At 36.5% G+C, this 21,656-nt stretch overlaps 1 protein-coding gene across 1 annotated transcript in view; it reads right to left on the minus strand.

Moving 5' to 3' along the window:
- The window catches only part of LOC103661767 (N-deacetylase and N-sulfotransferase 4), a 237,915-nt gene that overhangs the window by 31,027 nt on the left and 185,232 nt on the right, over nucleotides 1–21,656 (minus strand). Inside the window, exon 6 of the mRNA XM_008689458.1 lies at nucleotides 6,161–6,343. Within this exon, the coding sequence (XP_008687680.1) occupies nucleotides 6,161–6,343 (183 nt within the window). The remainder of the gene's footprint in view (nucleotides 1–6,160; nucleotides 6,344–21,656) is intronic.

Raw genomic sequence — 21,656 nt, forward strand, 5'->3', positions numbered from 1 at the left:
TTTCTTTCTGAGTGCACTGATTTATAATGAATGCTCTCTCCACAGAGCTCCTGTGGACCTTCATAGTCTGATTCTTTCTCAAACTTTCCTCCTAAAGTGGTCTGAATACGGAGAAGCATAAATGCCCACTTCTGTGGGTGGGCATAGGTAGAAAAGGGCCTGTGGTTTCGTGTGGGTCTTGGGTAACAGCTCCACGAAAGCTGCTTTAAGCACAAAGGACCTCTGATTTACCCTAAACATCTGTGCTGTTGTCACCATATTATATCCATGCTGATTTAAATAAATTGCTACTGTTGGCATTTTCCTATGAAATAGTCTCATAGTAAAACTGACCCCAGGAGATGACAGGTTTACTCTGAAGCTCTGAGTATATTTAAAAAGATGACTGCACATTCCTGCAGATAGTGCCTTATATTATTATTTATGGTTTTATGAATATTCTGTCAGAGAATCTAGATAGCCAACTCAATTAAGAAAAACTGTATTTTAAAACTCTTGTTAATAGTTTGGTCTAATATAGTGTATTCACTCACAGTACAACATTTAAGTTATCAGACATATCTGTAGGGCACACACACACACACAAATTCAGGGGTTTTTTTTTGTTGTTGTTATATTTGGATCAGTTCTGCAAAAATCCATGTTTTATGATGATTTTGATTCAGAAAGGATGAAAGTATATATAACCTTTTATTTTATTTTATATTCTAGTTTTATGGCACTATCTGCAAGTAGTTTTTCTATTACTAAACCTCATTAAGTTATTTGTGTGGGAAATTTGACACTTGACAAGATCATAGTGCGACAAATTGACAGGAAAGGGAAAATCCATGACTTACGTCACCATTTCTGGATGTCAGAATGTCTGACAGCCTTGTATAACCAAATAGGGAAGTGCTTCAGCGTCAATTTAAAAAATTAAGGGCATCTGGGTGGCTCAGTCAGTTAAGCATCTGCCTTAGACTGAGGTCATGATCCCAGGGTCCTGAGATCGAACTCTGAGCGATCTCCCTGCTCAGGGGGAGTCTGTTTCTCCCCTCCCTCTGCTCCACCCTCTGCATTCATGTTCTCTCTCTCTCTCTCTCTCTCAGTGAATAAAACAAATATTAAAAAAATTAAAATCATGAGGAATTACCTACGTATTTGGATTTCTGAAGGGTTTAAATACTAGTCTGAATTAGGAAGATAAATATAACAAATACATAAATTCAAACTATGATTAGGAAAAAAATATGTTAAGATGATAATGATGTCTATGACTCTACTGTGCCATCTATGAAGCAATGAGAAACTATTCTGGCTATTTCACCTGAAAGGCTAAAAGGTGAATAAATGGAAAGGAAAAATATGAAATTACAGAGCTCTTATTTCCCCAGCTGTGGGGTGATTACTTGCAGATCAGTTTTCCTTTCTTCTCTATGTCTCACCCACAAACAATTTCTACCACACTTCTTTAAAGGTCTCACTTTTTTCCCAACCATGAAGCTACTCGGGGTTTCCCTCTCTCATGACTACATTATTGTCCTAACTTCTGTCCCTCCCTGTTCTTACGTGTCCTGCAAAAAGCTTCTTGTGTAATCTTTACTGGTCAACTTTTTCTTCTTTAAATTACTTTAGTCTCATCTTCGGAACCTACACATAGTTGCTCCTTGCTGCCTATTAAATCCAGAGGACTCTGGTAGCTTTCAAAGATTTCCCAGCTGCCTTATATATGCTTTTCAAGGTTATTTCCCACTGGATCCCTACTGTTCTCTAAGAAACAACTGTGCCACTTTGACTGTTCTCTGTGCCCACACACCCACCTCTGCTTTTGCTTATTCATTCATGTGATTTTAATGACGGCAACTATGGTACTATGCTAGGTTCTAGGTTACAAACATGAATAAACATAGCCTCACCCCTTAAGGTTTGCATGAGCTGTTGTATGACGGGCATAAGTGTCTGTAAGACCATATGGTAAGTGCAAGAACAGAGTCATAAATAAGGTAGAGAGTGGCAAAGAGAGGAATAAATATGAAAACAAATTCATAACATCATTTTGTTCACATAACCAGGAGTTATTATGGTTTGTAAGTTCTGTGAAAGCAAAGACCTTTCTATTATGTAGTACTTCAAAAGTATAGGTCAAATAAATTCACACTGAATACACCGCCAGATTCTTCTAAAGTAACAAGGTATGCCTGAAATTTCAACCCACAGAGAGTCGATGATAGAAGTAGATTTATTTTTCCAAACGTAAAACTACCATCTTGGTGTGGTCGGACCTACACTGGAGTAGGAATAAGAGAACATGAGCTGTACTCCTGACTTTGTCCCTAAGAATCCAAGTGACTTAGAACAAGATATTTCACTTCGTTGAGTGTCACCTGTGTCTTCTCTAAAATGAAAAGGTTGGGCTAGATGTCCTTAACTTCTTCTCCTGCTCTTACAATCTCTAATTCTCTGTGTCAGAATTCATTTATTTCTTCAACAGGTATATAATAACAGAATCTATAGGGTGTATTTCACTAGACCTTGTGATTTGTTTATGTGACAGATGTTCAAATCTCATCATTTCTAAGCTGCAGTTGGATGATTTCACAGCTAGAGTGAACAAAGGTGCTAACTTCCTAAGGTTAGCACCCTGTGATTTTCTTCCCTGCTTCTTTAATCCTGGGGATACTGGCATGGAGAGAGAGAGAGACACTGCAGCTCTTTGAGCATTCCCTTGGTCATACGGGCAAGCAGGAATCCACATCACGCTTGGCATGTTTGTTGATAGTGAGAGTCTGGAGTGACTGAGTGAAGATTGAGGCTGAGCTAACCTGACAGCTTGAGAGCTTAAAAGCATCGATTAACGAATGTGCAAGAATCTGACCTTCTAAATGCCTCCATGTTGTGGTTTTGGTTTCTATAATGAGAGTTAAAAAAATAGAAAAAAAGGAAATCCTACTTTTCCATGCTTCATAGTAATTATTCTCCCCAAACAGAGAAGGGGTATGAATTAACAGGAACCCGTGAGAACACTTTTAAGAATCTTACACACTCGGGACTACACTGAGGAGGATAAACTCAAGGGATAGAGTTGCATGTGTGTCCTCAGCATATATTCTCACATTTAGCAGCTTGGAAAGAATGCGCTTCCAGTGAAGGAGCACAGACACATTCTGTGTTGTTCTTACCATGCTGTCCACTGATAGATACTCATATTGCACTTTTTAATTAGGTGACAAAGCAGCTTCACATATATGGTAGTTGGTGCTAATGAAAATTTACATAAAGAACCAAAGGGAACTAAATAGATGTGAAGAGCATCATTATTCATGTTTTAGTTGAATTTGTAGTAATAAAAAAGTGTGAATTAAAAATCTATAGAAAAATAACAGTTGACTTACTTTTTAAAAGTGAAATACACTAAATAAGAAGGCATGCTTAGAAACACAAAAAAGTACCTGAATTTTGAGAATGTATAACAATGACAGACACTTAATACTCATCTATCCTGACTCTGTAGGCCTGTGATGAGTGGGCTACAAAACACTTAATTAGTGCCGGTTATGCTCATATTTTTTTGTAAAATTAAATTCATTTTATTTAAAGAACATGATGATAATGCTTACAGCTGCTCTATTTATCATTATAAATATGAATATGGAAAGAAGAGATAACCGCCAGGGAAAGGGACTCAGACAGTATTACGCACTTTATCTCTACTTAACCATTTGCAGTCTCGTGGACATGGTTTATCACGGCAAAGTTTATCAGATATGCTTCAATAAATCAACTGTTCTCAAAATCTCATGTATCTGAATAATTCCCTCTTGAACTTAACTGCTCTTCTGCTTTCTATTTCTTGTTTTCCTTTTTAAACACATTTTAGAATACATGGCACTTTTGTTAATGAGAAATGCTTGCAACTTTATTTGCAGTCAAAAGAAACCATATAATCCACTTGATAAAATGGGATTCTTTTAGTAAATATTTACTCTTCAATGTCATTTAAATATGTTTGTAATAAGCTATTTTGATAATATATGTTAAAATTGCTAAACATACAAATGACAAGAGCAATAACAAAAATTTGTGAACTCTCTGAAGCCTTTTCTGATTAATTTTATCATTTACTAAGAACTACCTAGGAATAACTCTATGATGCTATGCAAAATTGTCAGACTTACAAATGTATTGTGTATATTTATGTTCTTATGTCTTCAAAATTATATAGTTTTCTAAGAAATAGTTCTGTTTTCTGTTTCTAGTTTTCATTTACACCCCCAATCAACTAACACAGTATTTCATATTTAACACAAATTCAATCAATATTTAGAATCATCAAATTGACCAATCATATTGGAGCTGGTGTATCCTTTTTGTTTGTTTTTTTTAAGGGAGAGAAAGAAAGGAAGGGCAGAGGGAGAAGGAGAGAATCTTAACCAGGCTGCATGCCCAATGCAGAGCCTAACATGGGGCTCGATCTCACAACCCTGAGATCATGACTTGAGCTGAAATCAAGAGTCAGATGCTTAACCAACTGAGCCCCAGATGTCCCAGAGATGGTGTAACTTTGATTATATTTATTCCTCACCAAAAGGAACAATGTCGCTGATATTGACCCAATATCAATAAATACAATTCTTAATTTAAAAAAATCACACAATAGTAAGAGATACAAATCCTTCATCTAAAAAAATTTTTCTGTCTCTAAAGGAAAAGGAAGATTAGAGTTAGGGGCTATTGACTCATTTTTTATATGTTAACTGTTTGCAACCTTTGTTAAGTTGGTTACTTTTTATTGATACCATACCATGAATTATAGATATCTCATAAATAAACACGTGTGAGAAAAGAACTGATTTACTATCAATGATTTATCAATTCTATAAGTGTGTGAGCACTTTTGAATAATGCTATTTATGCTTTGCTTTTATGAAATCCAGCAGCTACTTGGTATGATTATATACACCATAATAATTATGTCTTTATTTATCTATCTAACTTATAGACCAGACATATTAGACTTATGAGAAGGGTGAAAAAATTGGAATGTGTAGTTCAACATAAACACCAATGGTAAAGAGTTCCTGAACAAATCATCAGAACAAAGTATGACTTACTGTAGCAGTCTGTCTTAAAACACATTCTGAATATATACTAATGAACCAGAATAGCAAGGAAACCCTTCACTGACTTTGAGAGAAAACACTGTTTCATTCTGTGTATTCTCTAGAGCGACGAGCCTTACCTTACACGTAGTAGATGCTCAATAAGCATGTGTTGGATGAATTCCTGACGGTACAGACACAGAGTCTATACGTGAAACACGAATTATGGAATAAAGAGAAACACATGGTCTTGAGGAGAGAGAGAGAGAGGTTGGTAAGAAGTCTGTTTCATAGTGATTTCTCAGTAATGATGGTGCGACTCCTCTGCCAAGGGCTTAGCAGGGCTCTTCGTGATCTGCTCTCTGCAGCCAGCTTCTTGATCGTGTGGGTCAATGTAATGTAATGCAAAAAGAACCAAGAAAGTGGGAGGCAGCGTTTTCCTAGATAACTGCTAAGAAGCAGATAGTTTACATTCTCAGTACATGGAGGCTGGGTGGCTCCCATGTGAAGTTGAATTATATGTAAAAGCAGTCCTAAAACTGACAATTTTTCTTTTACCAGTAGATCTGGTCCTAGTGAAAGATTAGTTAGATTTAAAAGAAATACGGAGACATACTAAAGACAGGATCTGTATAAGCATGTAGTAAAAATTGCTTTTCCCTTTTTATTTATACTATCTGCGTTTGTATATACATGTAAGGTTTACTTCCAGGGTCTTAGATTACTACTGCTCTTGGTTTCTATCTCCCTAGATACCCAGTGCCTAACCGTTTTACTGCCAGTTCATGCTCGCACTGAATGAGAGTCAAAATGATTAACAATGAGAAGACACCAACAGTAAAACAGCATCCTCAAAGCAAAAATTCTGAAACAACCAAACCCACCAGCAAAACCCCAGAAAAACAAAAAATACACTTAATTCATAAAACAAACAAAAAATGTTATTGAAGAGAATGAAACTATCGAATAAAAAAGAAGTTTGGGTTAAACGTCAGTTTTAATACCTCCAACAGAGTTCCTAATACAAATTAGGCACTCGTTTCTTCCTTTCCACCACAGGAGACAGTGCTTAGTGTTACCTGCCAGAGAGGGTCTTTCTGCTCAGGGAAGAGCTCAAAGTATTTGTGGGCTAGTTGCACTGGACGCAGAGTTTGCAATTTCAGGTTGGTCCAGCTCTGCACGAAGTTGGCCAAGTTCACAAAGGTATATAACCCTAGGCGGTCGTTCCCATAGTTCGACAAATGGGTCATGAAAATGCTGATCTGAAAGATAAAAGATAAATGAAGATGACCATAAAATGTAACATCCTTAAGCTCAAAAGTGGCAAGGAAGCTCTAGGCAGGACCTCACCTACCCTTGGAATTTCCTGAGAAGTGTGATCATCATTTTAGGTGGTGTTGTGAACTGAATTGTGTTCTTCCCAAATGTATATGTTGAAACCATAGCATCCAATGTGACTTTTGGAAGACTAGGCCTATAGGAAGGTAATCCTGGTTAAACAAAGTCATAAGGGCAGGCCCCTAGTCTTGATAGGTCTTTTTTTTTTTTTTTTTTAAGATTTTATTTATTTATTTGTTAGAGGGGGAGCAGCAGAGGGAGAGGGAGAAGCAGGCTCCCTACTGAGCAGGGAGCCCAACAAGGGGCTGGATGCCAGGACCCTGACATCATGACCTGAGCCACCCAGGCATCCTGATAGGTTTTGAACCCTTATAAGAGGAAGAAATAACTGCACTCACTCTCTCTCTCTCTTCCCTGCTCCCTTCCTCTCTCCTCCTTTTTCTACCTCACCTCCCCCTCTCTCCCTCCATTCCTCCCTCCCTCTCCTCCTCCCTCTGTCTCTCTCTGCATCTTCCCCTCTCCCCTTCTACTCCCATCTCTCTCCCTCCCTCTGTCGCAGCCAGAAGGCTGCTGTCTACAAACCAGGAAGAGAGGTCTCACCAGAAGCTAAATTTGCTGGCACCTCTGTCATGGACTTCTAGCATCCAAAACTGTGAGAAAATAAATGTCTGTTGTTTAAACCACCCAGTCTATGGTATCTTCATATGGCAGTTTGCACAGATTAACACAAGCGGAAAGCCGCATATTTGATTTCTATTTTAAAATCACCCTTAAACTCACTCTTAAAATGGAAATTGAAATTTGGGTTTTTCTTTCCCCCCTCACTGTTCATTAAAAGTATACTGTTAATTTCCATATCAGTTTTTTCCTTTTGTAGAATCAACATCATCAAACCCAATAACCTAATAATTTCCAGGCTAGTGAAGAACCAGAATTAGACTAGTTCTAAAACAAAACAATTGTTCCAGATCTTTACTGGTTTAGATATGTATACAGATTGAATTAGAATTAGACTCAAATTGGAATTAGACTCAAAGGTCTAATGAAGTTTTTACTGCAATGGAGAAATTGTTAATGTTTGCATGGAAATTGATTGCATGTAGCCAAAAAACTCCTCCATACTTATTAATCCTTTTGCAATATTTCCTATCTCTATATTAACTCTAAAAATATCATAGCATTTTTGTAGATCAGAGACTAGGAAAAAGTAAAATCTAGATTGATTGCTCCGGAAACAGAAACAAAAAATTTGAATATGATTATAGATATAATCTGATATACAATCCATCAGGGATTACAGTTGGAATTTTAAAATATTAAATGAAGGAGAATTTGTATATTCTCGATCTAAATTGTAGAGATTGCATGTAGAGATGACTAATGCAAGTCATAAAAAGGGAAAATTAATAATTTTCTAATATACAATATTTGTACTTGTTCCTCAATCTCATTATATTTGCATATACTTCAAAAATTTACTTTATTACTTATTATTTAGAACTGTAAGTATTTCAGAGAAATTAACATATAATTAAGTACTTTATTAACTTCATTAGAAAAGTAACAGTAACAGAATGTTAGAAATGATAACATTAAAACAAATATAACATGTGACGTTAACCAGAAAATAATATCCACAGGTCAGTATATAGAAAGTCGTGTTGCATGGCTAATTTTTTTATGGATGCTAACTGACTCTTTTTTAAGGGTTTATAGTTCTTGGTGTGCTTATTTGGGTTGCTTGAACTATTGTGAAAATAAAAATGGGTTTGCAGTAGCCTTTCTAATATCATGTCATTGCAACCTGGTTAGAATGCTAGCCATACAATAAAAGTTATACGCTGCAGAACTATTGTGCCCAAGACCGAACATGTCATTAGATAACTGTAAATGTCCAAAGAGGATACCTTTTGTGTTAAAAGTAACAAGGCAATAGCTTGTTTCAGAATTAAAAAAACAAAACAAAACAAACAATACTCTGGCAAAGTATTGCCAGAGTAAGTTGTAAGTTAAAGATATCAGGTTCATTGAATGCCCTTTTTACTTTGGGGAAAAAAAATTCTCTTTCAATGTGCTATATTAGAATGCTGAAAAAAATTCTCTGAGGAAAGCCCATTAAAATGATTAGAAATACTCCTCACCAAGGTTGAAGGCGGGAAAGAGAGTGGGAGAGCTTGGCCCATTGTCTTTCACATCCCTCTAGTGCATAAAATAATACCATAAAATAATTACAAAAAAAAAGCATAATAATAATGAAAAAGTATATGGTGTTTACTACACGCAAGGCATGAATCTAAGCCCTTTACATATATGAAAAGATTAAATACTTTAAGACATAATTCTTATGAGGTAGGTACAGGTGTTGTCCCTTTTTACAGATGAAGAGACTGAGGCATAGTTAAGTAACTTGTCCAAGTTCCAAATCTAGTCGATGGCAGAGCAGAATTTAAAACCCAGGCCATTTGATTCCCCAATCTGACACACGATATACCTGACACCTTCACCCAAACAGTTTAATACATAGAATTTGACATCCATCCTTTTTTTTTCCCTTCTGCCTTTTTTGAAACAAAAAGCAAAGACATCTGTCTATAGAAAAAAGTGGAAAATCTATGTAAGTAGTTTCTTGGAAACCTAAAGTTTTCTTCTTTTAAATTGGAATGACAGAAGATAAATTATTTTTGGAATCTTACATGAAAACTTTTAAAACTATGAATTATAGTATTTGAAGGAATATTACTGATCGCCTGCAGATTTATCTTTGAAGGCAGTATCGCTCCTATCATATTTCCAGTCCATTCTTCCTCCCGTGGGGTGTATTCAAAGCTTTTTATTTTAGGGGCGCCTGGGTGGCACAGCGGTTAAGCGATTGCCTTCGGCTCAGGGCGTGATCCCGGCGTTCTGGGATCGAGCCCCACATCAGGCTCCTCCGCTATGAGCCTGCTTCTTCCTCTCCCACTCCCCCTGCTTGTGTTCCCTCTCTCGCTGGCTGTCTCTATCTCTGTCAAATAAATAAATAAAATCTTTAAAAAAAAAAAAAAAAAAAAGCTTTTTATTTTAAAGGTCAGAAAAGAGAAAGGCTATTTTAAAGAAGATTCTTTACATAGCTTGTTTCAATAGAAATTTAAATCAAACCCCCCAAATGTTTGTTGATACAACGTTCTTATTTGAGATTCATGTGGAATCATTTGAACAGGCTCGGGGTATCTATGTCTGTCAGTAATTTTTACATTGACCACCTTCTCTCTCTTTAAGCTTCCCCCCACCCCAAATAGGAAGTGTCCTCTTGGCAGACTTAATTACAGAGTTTCTAGAACATAACATAGTATCAGTAGTTGATGACCATATAATTGCAATTGTTGTCATGAGAACTTCTTTATAATCACCACAGAATAATATGCATTTGATCCCAATAAGTATGCATTTATCTCATGTCACTACTGTAATTAAGAAATAAGACAGTATAAGTAGTGTGCTTCAGGATAATTATAGTTTCTCAGGACTGAAATTATTATGAAAAACCAGGCTGCCGGCTGAACGCCTGAAAAAATATAATAGTGTCCTAGAAATCTACTGTCCGCCCTCTAGCATTATGATTTTAAGATGGAACTTTAAGGCACCTGTGTCTACAATCTGACAAAATTGTAAATACAAATACTGCTTGGAGAGTGCAGTAAAGATTATTTCTGTATCACGGGCAGATGCATATTATCATTTCATTAGGGTATTAACATAATGCCTTTAAAAGATTTTTGTCCCAGACTAGTTTTAAGTCATTTATCCAGCATTTCCTTAGGAGAACAAGCCTTGTTTTCTAAATGGAAGTATCAAACTTAATGCAGGGCAAATGGAAAATCTGCCTTTAGAGGGAAGCAGAGTCTGGAGACGTTGTGTGGTGCTAAGCTGAGGCATGCTTCTGCATTTCAATGTCCCTTTGCTGAGAACGGAAGGAGCGTCCCCGGCCATGATGGCTGCAGTCACTGTTGTACAGGGCAGCCTGTTTACCTACCTCACTGGTAAGAAACAAATTAGTGCTGCTACATGGTCAATTGACTCCACTTTGAGAGAAAAATTCTGCAAGCGCAGCTTTACCGTGCATATCTGACTTGCTAAAAGCACCTATTGTGCAGACAGGACATTTTAGGTTTAGCATTGCTGGACCAATGACTTGTTTAAAAACAAAACCTATTCGGAGAGTGTAGGGAGAATGAGTTAAATTAAGAACAGGTGTAGTTCGAAGCATAAATAAGGGAAGTCAAAGAATGTGCAACATGAAATAGTAGCAAATTAAGTTTTCACAGGACTGTGATATATTGCTGCTATTTTTCACATGACCGTGCATGTCCCTCTGCTTATCCTGTCCTTTTATTTATTTTGAGTGTTATTTTCTTACTTATACAGTAAGAATACTCTTGCTCAATACTCCCCAAAGCATCGTCTGGAAAAGGCACGACTGTGCTCCGCTGGTACAAATGTTTAGCGATGCAGCTCACTGTACCTCACAATATTGCAGCTCACAGGCCCACACTGACCCATACGGATTCAGACAAGCAGGACTTTCTCTTTCATGCCCCACAGACAGGCAAAAGCATCATGTTCAATGAATGAGTTTAAGAACAAGATAGCAAGTGCTAATGTCTGTAGGCTGACTGTGGCAGGCCTCCCAGGGAGTCCCTGCCGTCTGGGAGCCCCAGTTTCTGTCATCAAGCTGCCTCTGGGCTGCCTCTCTGTTGCTTTCCACACCTCTGTGTGCGTCCCTCCCTCAAATGGCGACATTCTTAACTCCCTTATAACCACCGTGAAATGAGTCTAATTTCTTCCTTTTATCTGGTGTAAAACCGAACACCAAACTTGAAGGCACTCTCATAGTCTAATTATTCATTAGAAACATAAAACAGCTTTTCTGAATGCTAGATGCAATATGCTTCCACCAAATCTGAGAAGATCATTGCCTGTGAAATAAATCCACTTAATGATGTAACTATAGTCCACAGAAAAGGGAGGATTTAAATACAGTAATATACAAATCTTGATAGTAAGGAATCGGAGAAAAATAATTGAACTCCACGGATAATCCTTAAATATGGGCAAAAGGACTGTTATAGTGACAAATAGAAAAGTATTATATAAATGTGGGCAAGTGGCTATCCTCCTGAGTGTTTAGTTGAAAATGATACAATTTGACAAAAAAAGAAAAAAAATTATAGAATTTGTTGTTTCGCATAGCATTTTACTTTGCCTCTTATGAGGTCACTAACATCCAAATAACAGAGAAAGAAAAAAGAGAAAAATAAAATAAAAACACAAAGGCCTAGTTTTTATTCATAAAATGAAGCAACAACCTCCTCTAAATTGAGTTAAACTATTTTCAGACTTCCAATACCAGAATAGCTTCCTTGCTTTTCTTACTTGTATGACAACAGAATGTCATGGTAAATTGTATGGATGTTAATATCCATAGCCAGAATACAGAATACAGTATCTTAAATTAGAATTTCACATCATTTTTCAGAGCATACATTTTTACATGAAGTAGACATTAAGTATTTGAATATTAGTTCTGTGCCTTATAGTACCTTTGAAAAGAAAATCATTTACAGAGTAGTCAGATACATGTTCATCAGGAAAAAATACATTATTATAACAAATACAGAAAAAACAATAGCTTTGTAGAACAAGAGATGCACCCCTCTTTAGGGCAGCCTGATCTGAGCTCATGCTACAGCACAGTACTTTTCAAGATAAGCACTCATCTTTGCTTTTGTGGTCCTGCTGGTGTGCTCTTTTTCAGTATGATTTCTTGGTGTTTAAAAATATGCCCATTAGCTTGTTAAATTATTGATTGGGCTTTTAGTTCTCATAAAATGTGAAGATAGATGGAATATAGGGGAAGACCTCCCCGACCACCCATCTGATGGGCTTTGGCATTCTACTCATATTTTTCCTAAAGAAAGCAATTTGTGTCTTTATTTTATTTTGAATATGGGCTGGAACCACACAGGAGACACTCAGTGTCAAACTATGAGTGTCAGACATTACCAATTTGAATGTCAATATACTTCTATATTTAAACACACATGACAAAACAAACAAACAAACAAACAAACAAACAAACACCCACACACGTGATATAACCCTGTACTATAATTATAGGTACCCCGAGTAATACCTTTCAAGTCCTGGGCAACTAATAACTTGGTAAGTGTTTATATCTACATTCTCAGATACCAAAAGTAAGGAATATTTACTTGAACTTAATATATTATGCTGCCACTCAATATAAAAGACCATTGTTAGCTTGGAATTCACTACTGAGATATACCACTTTATTTTTTAAGAAATGTAACACATACTGAATAATTGGTCAATGGTTGATCTTTTTTTAAACACACTATGTTGAATCATAGCGTTATTTATATAACTTTGTCATATGGTCCTAGGTTCTCTTTTGTTGTATTGCTTGATTAGGTACTAAAAAACCATCCAATTTTAGAAAAAAGGAATCAAGGACCAAAGGGTTCAAGTGATCTTTGTGAGATTATACAGGGAATCCCAGAAAATCCAGTGCTCAAAGTTAAGGCATGTGAATTCAGAATCAGTGCTCTTTTCAACATAAGGTTCTGCCAAAGACTTTGGCAACAAGTTCATCTAACTTCCTTCTATTTCCTGCTTTCTCTCTTTTCATCATTTTAATTAGCTGGTAGATTTTATTTGTAATAATCTTAGGTTAAAACTAATAACGTTTCATTGTGTACTTTTCCTAGAATTGGTCCAATAACATTTCATTTACATATTTTTAATATTTTTTAGAAATGGACAAATAAAAGTCAATATTTCAATATCTACATCTCTGCACACATGGACATTTCAACTGATAATTGACTCTGAACATTTCAAGATAATATATACTGAAGAGAGAAATTATTATCTCAGTTGGGAAGACTAAGATGTTTCTTAATGGAAATGTGTCATAGAAAGTAACTCCAATCTTCCAATCTCAAAGAAACATGTTTGATTTTAACAGACTTGTCAAGATGTATTCCTCTAAGAACTGTTCTCAGAAAGAGAAAGAAGAAGAGTATAAGAAGAAGAAAAGAAGAAAGGAAGGAATGAAGGAATGAAGGAACGAAGAAAAAGAAGCATATAAAAGCTCCCAAATCAAACATATCTTACCATCTGTAGGTCAAAGGGATGGGGAAAAAAGTAGGCTACTAAGAATGATTTAGTTCCTGTCTTTAAATATCCACAGATTAAACTCCAAATATTGATTCTCCTACTCAGGCTACTTCCCTAAGTAAAGGAGGCTCTTGTTCCATGTGACTTTCAGTGTGGTTTCATGTAAAATGTGCACCACCACAGGCATTCATAATTAATTACTATTCTTTTAGTTATTTTAACATCCCATACCTCTGTCTATTAAAAGGAAGACTTGCTTGGGTGTGTGAAATAACTAGACCTTTGTTTTTAATTTGGAGCTGGTTTAATGAAGGAACTAATGTCAATCAAACAATGTAAAAATTAAGAGATAATGATTAAAATATTATCCTGGGAGTCTTTATTTATTGCATAAGTTGGAAAATAGAGAAAATGATTTTGGGCTGCTGGTATAATTCACGTTGGTTTAGTCTGCCTACAGTGGGACAGTAGCAACATGAAATCTGGAACCAGAAAGCCTGGGTATGAGTACTATCTCTGCCTCATTGTACCAATTAACTTCCCTGAATCTCAGACTTCCCTACTGAAAAGGAAAACAATAACTTAGTTTACAGGTCTACGTGATGCTCAATGAATTGGGGTATGCTAAAACATTTTTTAAAATAAAAAATATATGAAAGTTATCATCATTATGCATATTCATTTAAAGTAACTTATAGGATAGTTAATATATCAAGTAAAACTTTAAATTATTTGATTTATATCTCAGATAGTATATTTTATAAGTAAAGTTGGTATTTCTTTGTTCTGGTGAAATCAACTGTAAATATACCATGTTTATGATAATTAACGTGTTTTCCAGGGAAACCAAAAAATGTTGGATACATGTATACAGAGTAAAAATCACCAAGTTTGATACCTAATATATGAAGTTCTTTTGTAGTCTCCACGTTATCTCTTAATAAATGCAAGTCTTATCCTCCAGAATCACCTCTGACAGCTGCAGTTAAAAATCAATATAGGAGGAGATTGTTAAATGGAATCTTTTGTTTCATTTCAAAAAGTGCAATGAGTAGGTTTTAGAAACAGACACTACTCAAAGTTTATAGTGCAATAAACTGATGTTTCTTTGTCTTGTTTCTTTGCACCCTAAATCAAAGAGTACCCCCAACCCTCTCCCCACCTCCTTGCCCGCCAGGGCCCTGACATATTAGGTATTTGTTTGGTTGTTTATTGCTGCTCCCCTCACTTACATGCTAGAATGTAAGCTCCTTGAGTGCAGCCGCTCTGCTGCGGCCGTATCCTCAGTGTTCCGTAAGATGCCTGGCACACACTAGGTGCACAACAAATACTCATGAAATACAGAATGAGTTCTTGATAACATAGACTTCTTTTGCTAATAGAAAATGTGGAGTGACTTAATTGGTTTTTAATTATTCCCCATATTCTAAAGACATGAGGGGAAAAACAAACACTATCCTAAAACCCTGAAAACAGCTGGCATTTAACAGGATACGATGAATTGCTAAATTACATTTTTTATTTGTGTTTTCCATTTCCATTATCAGGCTAAATGCAACAGAAGTTCCATTCTGCATCTGATTATTTACCAGTGTCCCAGTTTTTCAGTCATAATATTTGGTTAGTGAATTATTAACAAATCAGAACTGTTTTGATTCAAGACCGACTAGAGTATAAACACTGATCTTCCTGAATAAAGAAGTTGGGCAGTGACTTCACCAAAGCAGCAGTAAATAGGGCAGCTGTTCTAACAGAGAACAGAAGGCTCCTGCTATATTTCAATGAGCAGGAGCTTTACTCTCCATTTGTCTTGTACATTAATAGAGGCCTAAGTCATTAAAAGGCAACTCATGCTCCCAACCATATCATTATTGCATATATTTGTGTTTTGTTTTCCTTTTAGTAGTCAAGTCAGAACTGAGGTTTTAGATGTCACGGTAATTGCCTTTTAGAATGCCCTGATTCTGAGCAAAGATCCACCATTGTTACACATAAAGAGACAAACAACCAAAACTATTTCCCATCCGAGATACTTAACATTACTCTCTTTTCAAGAGATCAATCTCCTTTCCAACCATGTTGCAATGATGCCACATAAAAGTCACCAAAATGCAAAATCATAACCCCAGGAATAATCATGGGCATGCCAATGGGTAGAGAAAACACGTCCATTAACATCATTGTAAGCTGCACTAATAGCCTCAGAGTTTGACAGTTTTCGGTGAAAAAAGAAAGAGTCATCTCCATTTATCCAATCAACCAATTGACATATATTTATTAAATGCCTACTAAGTGCCTGTCAGTGTATTAGGAACTGGAGCTACAATCATGAATGAATTATGCATAATATTTTGACTAAAGGAGCTTAGGGTCAAATGGGGGATATAGAAAAGAAAATAGCAGATTATAATAAAATGTGATTTGGAAATCCTGTGATCCTGCGACTTGTGGAAGGGTTCTTGAAAATGGGACCTTGAAGCTGAGATCTGACAGATGACAAGTTACAGACACTTCAGGTGAGAAAATGGGTTGGAGTAGTGATGGGGACATATAGCTGAGGTCATGGGGCTTAGACAGAAGGATCTGTGTATGTAAAAGGTGGTTGATGAGAATTGCATTTTAGAAACTAAAACTGCAATGTGGTCCATAAAAGGTAGTGGGATAATAAGAGAAAGGAAAAGACCAGTTCATATACATCTTTTAAATTCTTAAAGGGTTTGAACTTTAATACTAAAAACAACTGGGAAACAATGAAGGATTCTGAGTAGGGATGAGACATAGTCATATTTACATTAAGGGAATATCCTGACCTGCATTACAAAAAAGGTGTAAATTAGATATTAGGAGGCTTTTATAGGCATATGATTGATACATAATGATGACCAGAACGATAGCAATGGGAAAGGAGAGAGATTAAACAGATTCAAGTGATGTTAAGATAGTAAATCTCAAGGAATGATGTCAGCAACATGGCTGAATAAGAGGTCTCTCATTCTTGTCCACCCACTGCCAACAATAATTTGGTATATATCCATTGACAAAAGTGACGTTGAGGGAGCTGTAGGATTCAGTATCATATGCCAAGGAACCTGGAAGGAGTCTCTCCCAGTAGTGCATCGGGTAATAGAAACACAGACTTTGATCCCAGCTGTGGACCCTGCAGTGGTCTGTAAACTGGTTTCATCCCCTCTTGGATGTGGTCCGGGAGAATACTCTCTTACACAATCGTATATAGACAAGACAGTCCTTGTGGAAATCCAGACTCCCAGTGGAGAAGTTCCAGCACATCACTGTTATAGCAAAAACAAAAACAAAAACAAAAACAAAAAACACAAGAAGTTTGGATGCATTGGACAGGCTAAGAGAAATAGTTTGACTTTACCCAATCGTGTCTCCCCCAAAATGGCACAGTTCAGGGCCAAGAGAGATTTTTCTCAACCCATGATTTCTCCTGAAGGAGAAAGTGAGATGGTGTGAGCCAGCACTAAGCTTCCACAGCTGTAGAGAATGCTGCCAAAGAGGCCCATTTCCCTCACGACTTCTCCAGAGTACTGAGTCATAGACTGTGTGACTGGAAAGTGGGAACCGGCTTGGGGAGTGGCAAATAAGACTCTTATTTAAAGGGACATGGATCCTACTAACTGTTTTTCAGACTCCATCGAGAAGCCTGTCCAGCAGCCTCTGAGCAGACCCCCCTCCCGCAGATACCCCCCAAACAGCCCATAGGCAACCCCAGTGCTCTGCATGCCTCCCTGCACACTCTTTCACCCTGTGGCTGTCTCTCAGTGCATGCTCCAAGGGGCGGCAAGAACATGCATTAAAAGATAACCAGTGAACATGTGCAGAAAACTGACCAGAATCTGTTGGCCACAGAGAAACCACGAACGTGAGCTTTAGCTCCACCCTTGGGGAAGCAAAAGGGATTCTGTCAGAACTCAGCCTGGTGTGTTGTAGGATTAAGAGAAGTTATAAATTTCAGAATTTGGCCAAAGAGAGAGCGAGAAACCTGGAGCAAGTGCGTTCATAAAAAGACTGAGAAAGCCTCAGAATCCCTAGCAGAGCTGAAGGATAGCATTTTTCTCCCAAAGTCAATTAGTGAAGCCTGGAAGAGGTGACTATCACTTCAAAAGTGTCAACAGAGATGCAAGACCTCAAGGAACATAAGAAATCAAGGAAACATGACACCACAAAAAAACCACAATAATATTCCAGTAACTGACTTTAAACATGTGGAGATTGTGCAATATTACTCATCCATGAAAAAGAAGGAAACCCTGCCATTTGCAACAAAATGGATGGACTTTGTGGACATTCTGCTAAGTGAAAAAAGTTGGACAGAGAAAGGCAAATACTGTATGATATCATATATATGTGTAATCTTAAAAAGCCAAACTCATAGTAACAGAGAGTAGAAAGGTGGTTACCAGGAGTTGGGGGGTAAAGGAAATGGGAAGATATTGGTCAAAGGATACAAATTTTCACTTTTGAGAGGAATAAGTTCTGGGATCTAATGTACGGCAAAGTGATTTTAGATAACCTTGTGTTATATACTTGCAAGTTGCTAAGAGAGTAAATCTTTATTGTTCTCACCACAAAAAAAGAAATAGCAATTATGTGAGGTGATGGAGGTATTAACCAACCCTATTATTGTGGTAATAATTTTGTGAAAAATGTGTAACAAATTATCACATTGTACATCTTAAACTCACACAATGTTATATGTCAATAACAGCTCAATAAAATGGGGAAAAGGTAATAAATCACTAATGATTTATGTCTGATTGCATGTGACAGATAAATAAAAGAACAGATCAAATATTTTACTCTGTTTCCTGGCTTAGGTAACTGGATGGATACTGGAACAATTTTAACAAAATAGGAAACAATGAAAGAATGAATAGAACAAAATATTAAGAGAAGTGAAAACTTTTTAACAGTGGCTATAGAGAACCAGGCGGAGAGTTAGAAAGGGAAACACAGACTCTAGCTGTGGCTGCTCTGAGAGTCTTGGTAGGCCCATATAAATTTATATAGACTTCAATCTGCATGGTATTCTCCAGCATTGCACTAGTTAGAAGCCAGCTGTAGATCTGAAGGAAGAAGACAGCTGAATTCTTACAGAATTGGGAATTTGCCAAATTAATGAAATGGGAAGAAAAGAGGGACAAGGGATTTCTTAATAATGGTTGGAAGACAGAGATAGAAATTATCCCCAATGTGCTTTCCAAAACTAGTAACATTTTTAATCTTTTATTTATTTATTTAAAAAAATATATATGTATATTATTTATTTGAAAGAGAGACAGAAAGCGAGCTGAGGAAAGGTCAGAGGGAGAGGGAGAAGCAAACTCCCTGCTGAGCATGAAGCCCAGTATGGAGCTCAATCCCAGGACCCTTTCATTGTGACCTGAGCCAAAGCCTGACACTTAACTGACTGAGCCACCAGGAGCCCCCATTTTAAATCTTTTAAAACATATATATATGTAATATATATTACATATATATATATAAAATATATATATGTAAAAAGTATATATATTTTAAGATTTATGTATTTATTTTAGAGAGGGGGGCATAGGGAGAGGGAGGGAGAGAATCTCAAGCAGACTCCCTGCTGCACGCAGAGGCAGATGCAAGGTTCAATCTCAGGGCTCCGAGATCATGACCTGAGCTGAAATCAAGAGTCCAATGCTTAAATGACTGAGCCACCCCAGGTGGTGCTATTTTTGTATTTTAAATAACTCACTTTATGACTACAGGTTAACCATATTAAAAAGATAAAAACTTTTATCTTTAATTCTCTACCAAGGAGCATTGAGAAGCATTGACAATTACCCAGACATTTTTAACTCCAAAGAACTCACCTACCTTCTAACTGTTTAAACATCAAGAAAGTAGTCTGGTAAGTGACAACTATGAAATTAGGAATATGCAGTATGCTCTTTTAAAAGAGGAGCAAAAGAATAAAGAATTCGCTTATGCGGATTCTCTTCTTTCTCCTACCTTTGGGAATTATGATGAAGAAAGCAAGTAGGATCCCCAAAAAGAGGGAAAAATGACTTCCTAGGCTAGAATTCAAGTTAAAACTATATAGAAGGATTTTTAAGCTTCTTTTGAGGTCTAGCTCAGTTTTCCATGGTGGGACTCATAAATTTCTTCTGGGTCAAGGTGACACCAGGGAAAAGATCTTGGCTTGAGTTATTTTGTGTATAATTACAAAGAGGAATTCCCTTGAGGAAAGGGATTCCAAAGAGCAAGAGGCTTTAGGATATGTGGCTTCAGCGGCAGTTGAAGGAGCTGGTGAAAGAGGTTGGGTAGAACTTGGATCTCCCACATCCATTTTCTGTGCTATGGGATATGGATGCCAACCATCACTGCTATGCCTCCTAATAAACACACAGGCCTCCTGAGAGGGGTAGTATTTGAATGCCTGCCATGCTGAGACCATCCTGGATGAACTGGTGTTAACCAGTGAATTGGTGATTCATAAATAGACTCAGTCAAGCCAAGGAAAGAATCAGGGAGCCTGAAGAGAGGTAAGGAGAAACTTCCCATATAGAAGTGCAAAGAGAAAAAAAATGATGAAAACAAAACAAAACATCCAATAACTGTGGGAAAATATCAAAAAGTATAATATATGCATAATTGGAATACCAGAATAAGAAAAGAAAATAGAGTATAAGAAAATTCAAAGTAATAATAGCTGAGAAATTTCTAAATTAATGACAGATACAACGCCACAGATCCAGGAAGCTCTGAGGATTCCAAGTAGGATAAATGCCAAATAAATAAACAAACAAATAAACCACACCTGTGAAGCCAGAGGAAACTACAGCTTACCTGTAGGCACACAAGGATAAGAATTATAGTGGGCTTTTCATTAGAAACCACGCAAACAAGAAGAGAATGGAATAAAATATTTAAAATGTTAGAAGATTAAAACCCACTGGTTTAGATTTCTATATCCAACAAAATTATCCCTGAAAAATGAAGGAGAAATAAATACTTTCACAAAGAAAAGCTGAGGAAATTCTTTGCCAGCAGAATTGCTGAAAAAAAAAGATTTTTTAATTAAAAAAAATTAAAGCAGTTCTTGAGGAAGAAGAAAATGTAGTTCAGAATCTACATAAAGAAGAAAAAGTGTTTGAATGAATAAACAAAAGTAAACTAAAATATTTTAGTTTTCTTATTCTTGATTGATCTAAAAGATAACTGTATGCAGCAATAATAGCAACAATGCATTGAGTAACTATACCTTATGAATAAATGAAAGGAATATAAGGCCACAAGGAATAGGAGGAAAGAACTGTGAATAGTGTGTTACAAGGTACTTGCACTACACATGAAGCAGAATAGCGTTATTTAAAAATAGTCTTAGGTCGCTTAAAAGTGTACGTTGCAAACTCCAGATCCATCACTAATTTTTTTAAGAAGGATAATTGATATACTAAAAGGGACGATAAGCTGGAGTTATCTAAAATGCTCAATTAAAACTAGTGAAAACATAAAAAGAAAAGGTTTCAAAGACCAAATGCAACAAATATAAAACAGTTAAAACATTATGGTAGATACTAATCCACCTATACCAGTAATCCCATTAATTGTAAATGGTCTGAGTACACCAATTAAAGTATACAGATTGTCAGAATTGATTTAAAAAAAGACCCAACTATATGTTGTCCACAAAAAACTGACTTTACATATACTCAATTTGGTTAAAAGTAAAAGGATGGAAAGATATATCATGCTAACACAAGGCAAAGAAAGAGTACCTATATTAACTTCTGAAAAGCAGGCTTCAGAATAAAAAAAGATTATCATGGATAAATACTATATACACTGCCAAGAGCAGACATCAGACTTTGCACACTCACACCTAAACTCTCTGTCTCTCTCTCTCTGTCACACACACACACACACACACACACACACACACTCAGGTATACTCATGTACTCACACACATTCACTTGCACATTCATTCATACACATGTGTGCACATACACACCAACTACAAGCAATTGGGGAGTCAAACTGACATAGCACTGGGAGAAGATAAGAAT

This window comes from Ursus maritimus, unplaced genomic scaffold (genome assembly GCF_017311325.1).
Source record: "Ursus maritimus isolate PB19 unplaced genomic scaffold, ASM1731132v1 scaffold_11, whole genome shotgun sequence".
Classification (NCBI taxonomy): Eukaryota; Metazoa; Chordata; class Mammalia; order Carnivora; family Ursidae; genus Ursus; species Ursus maritimus.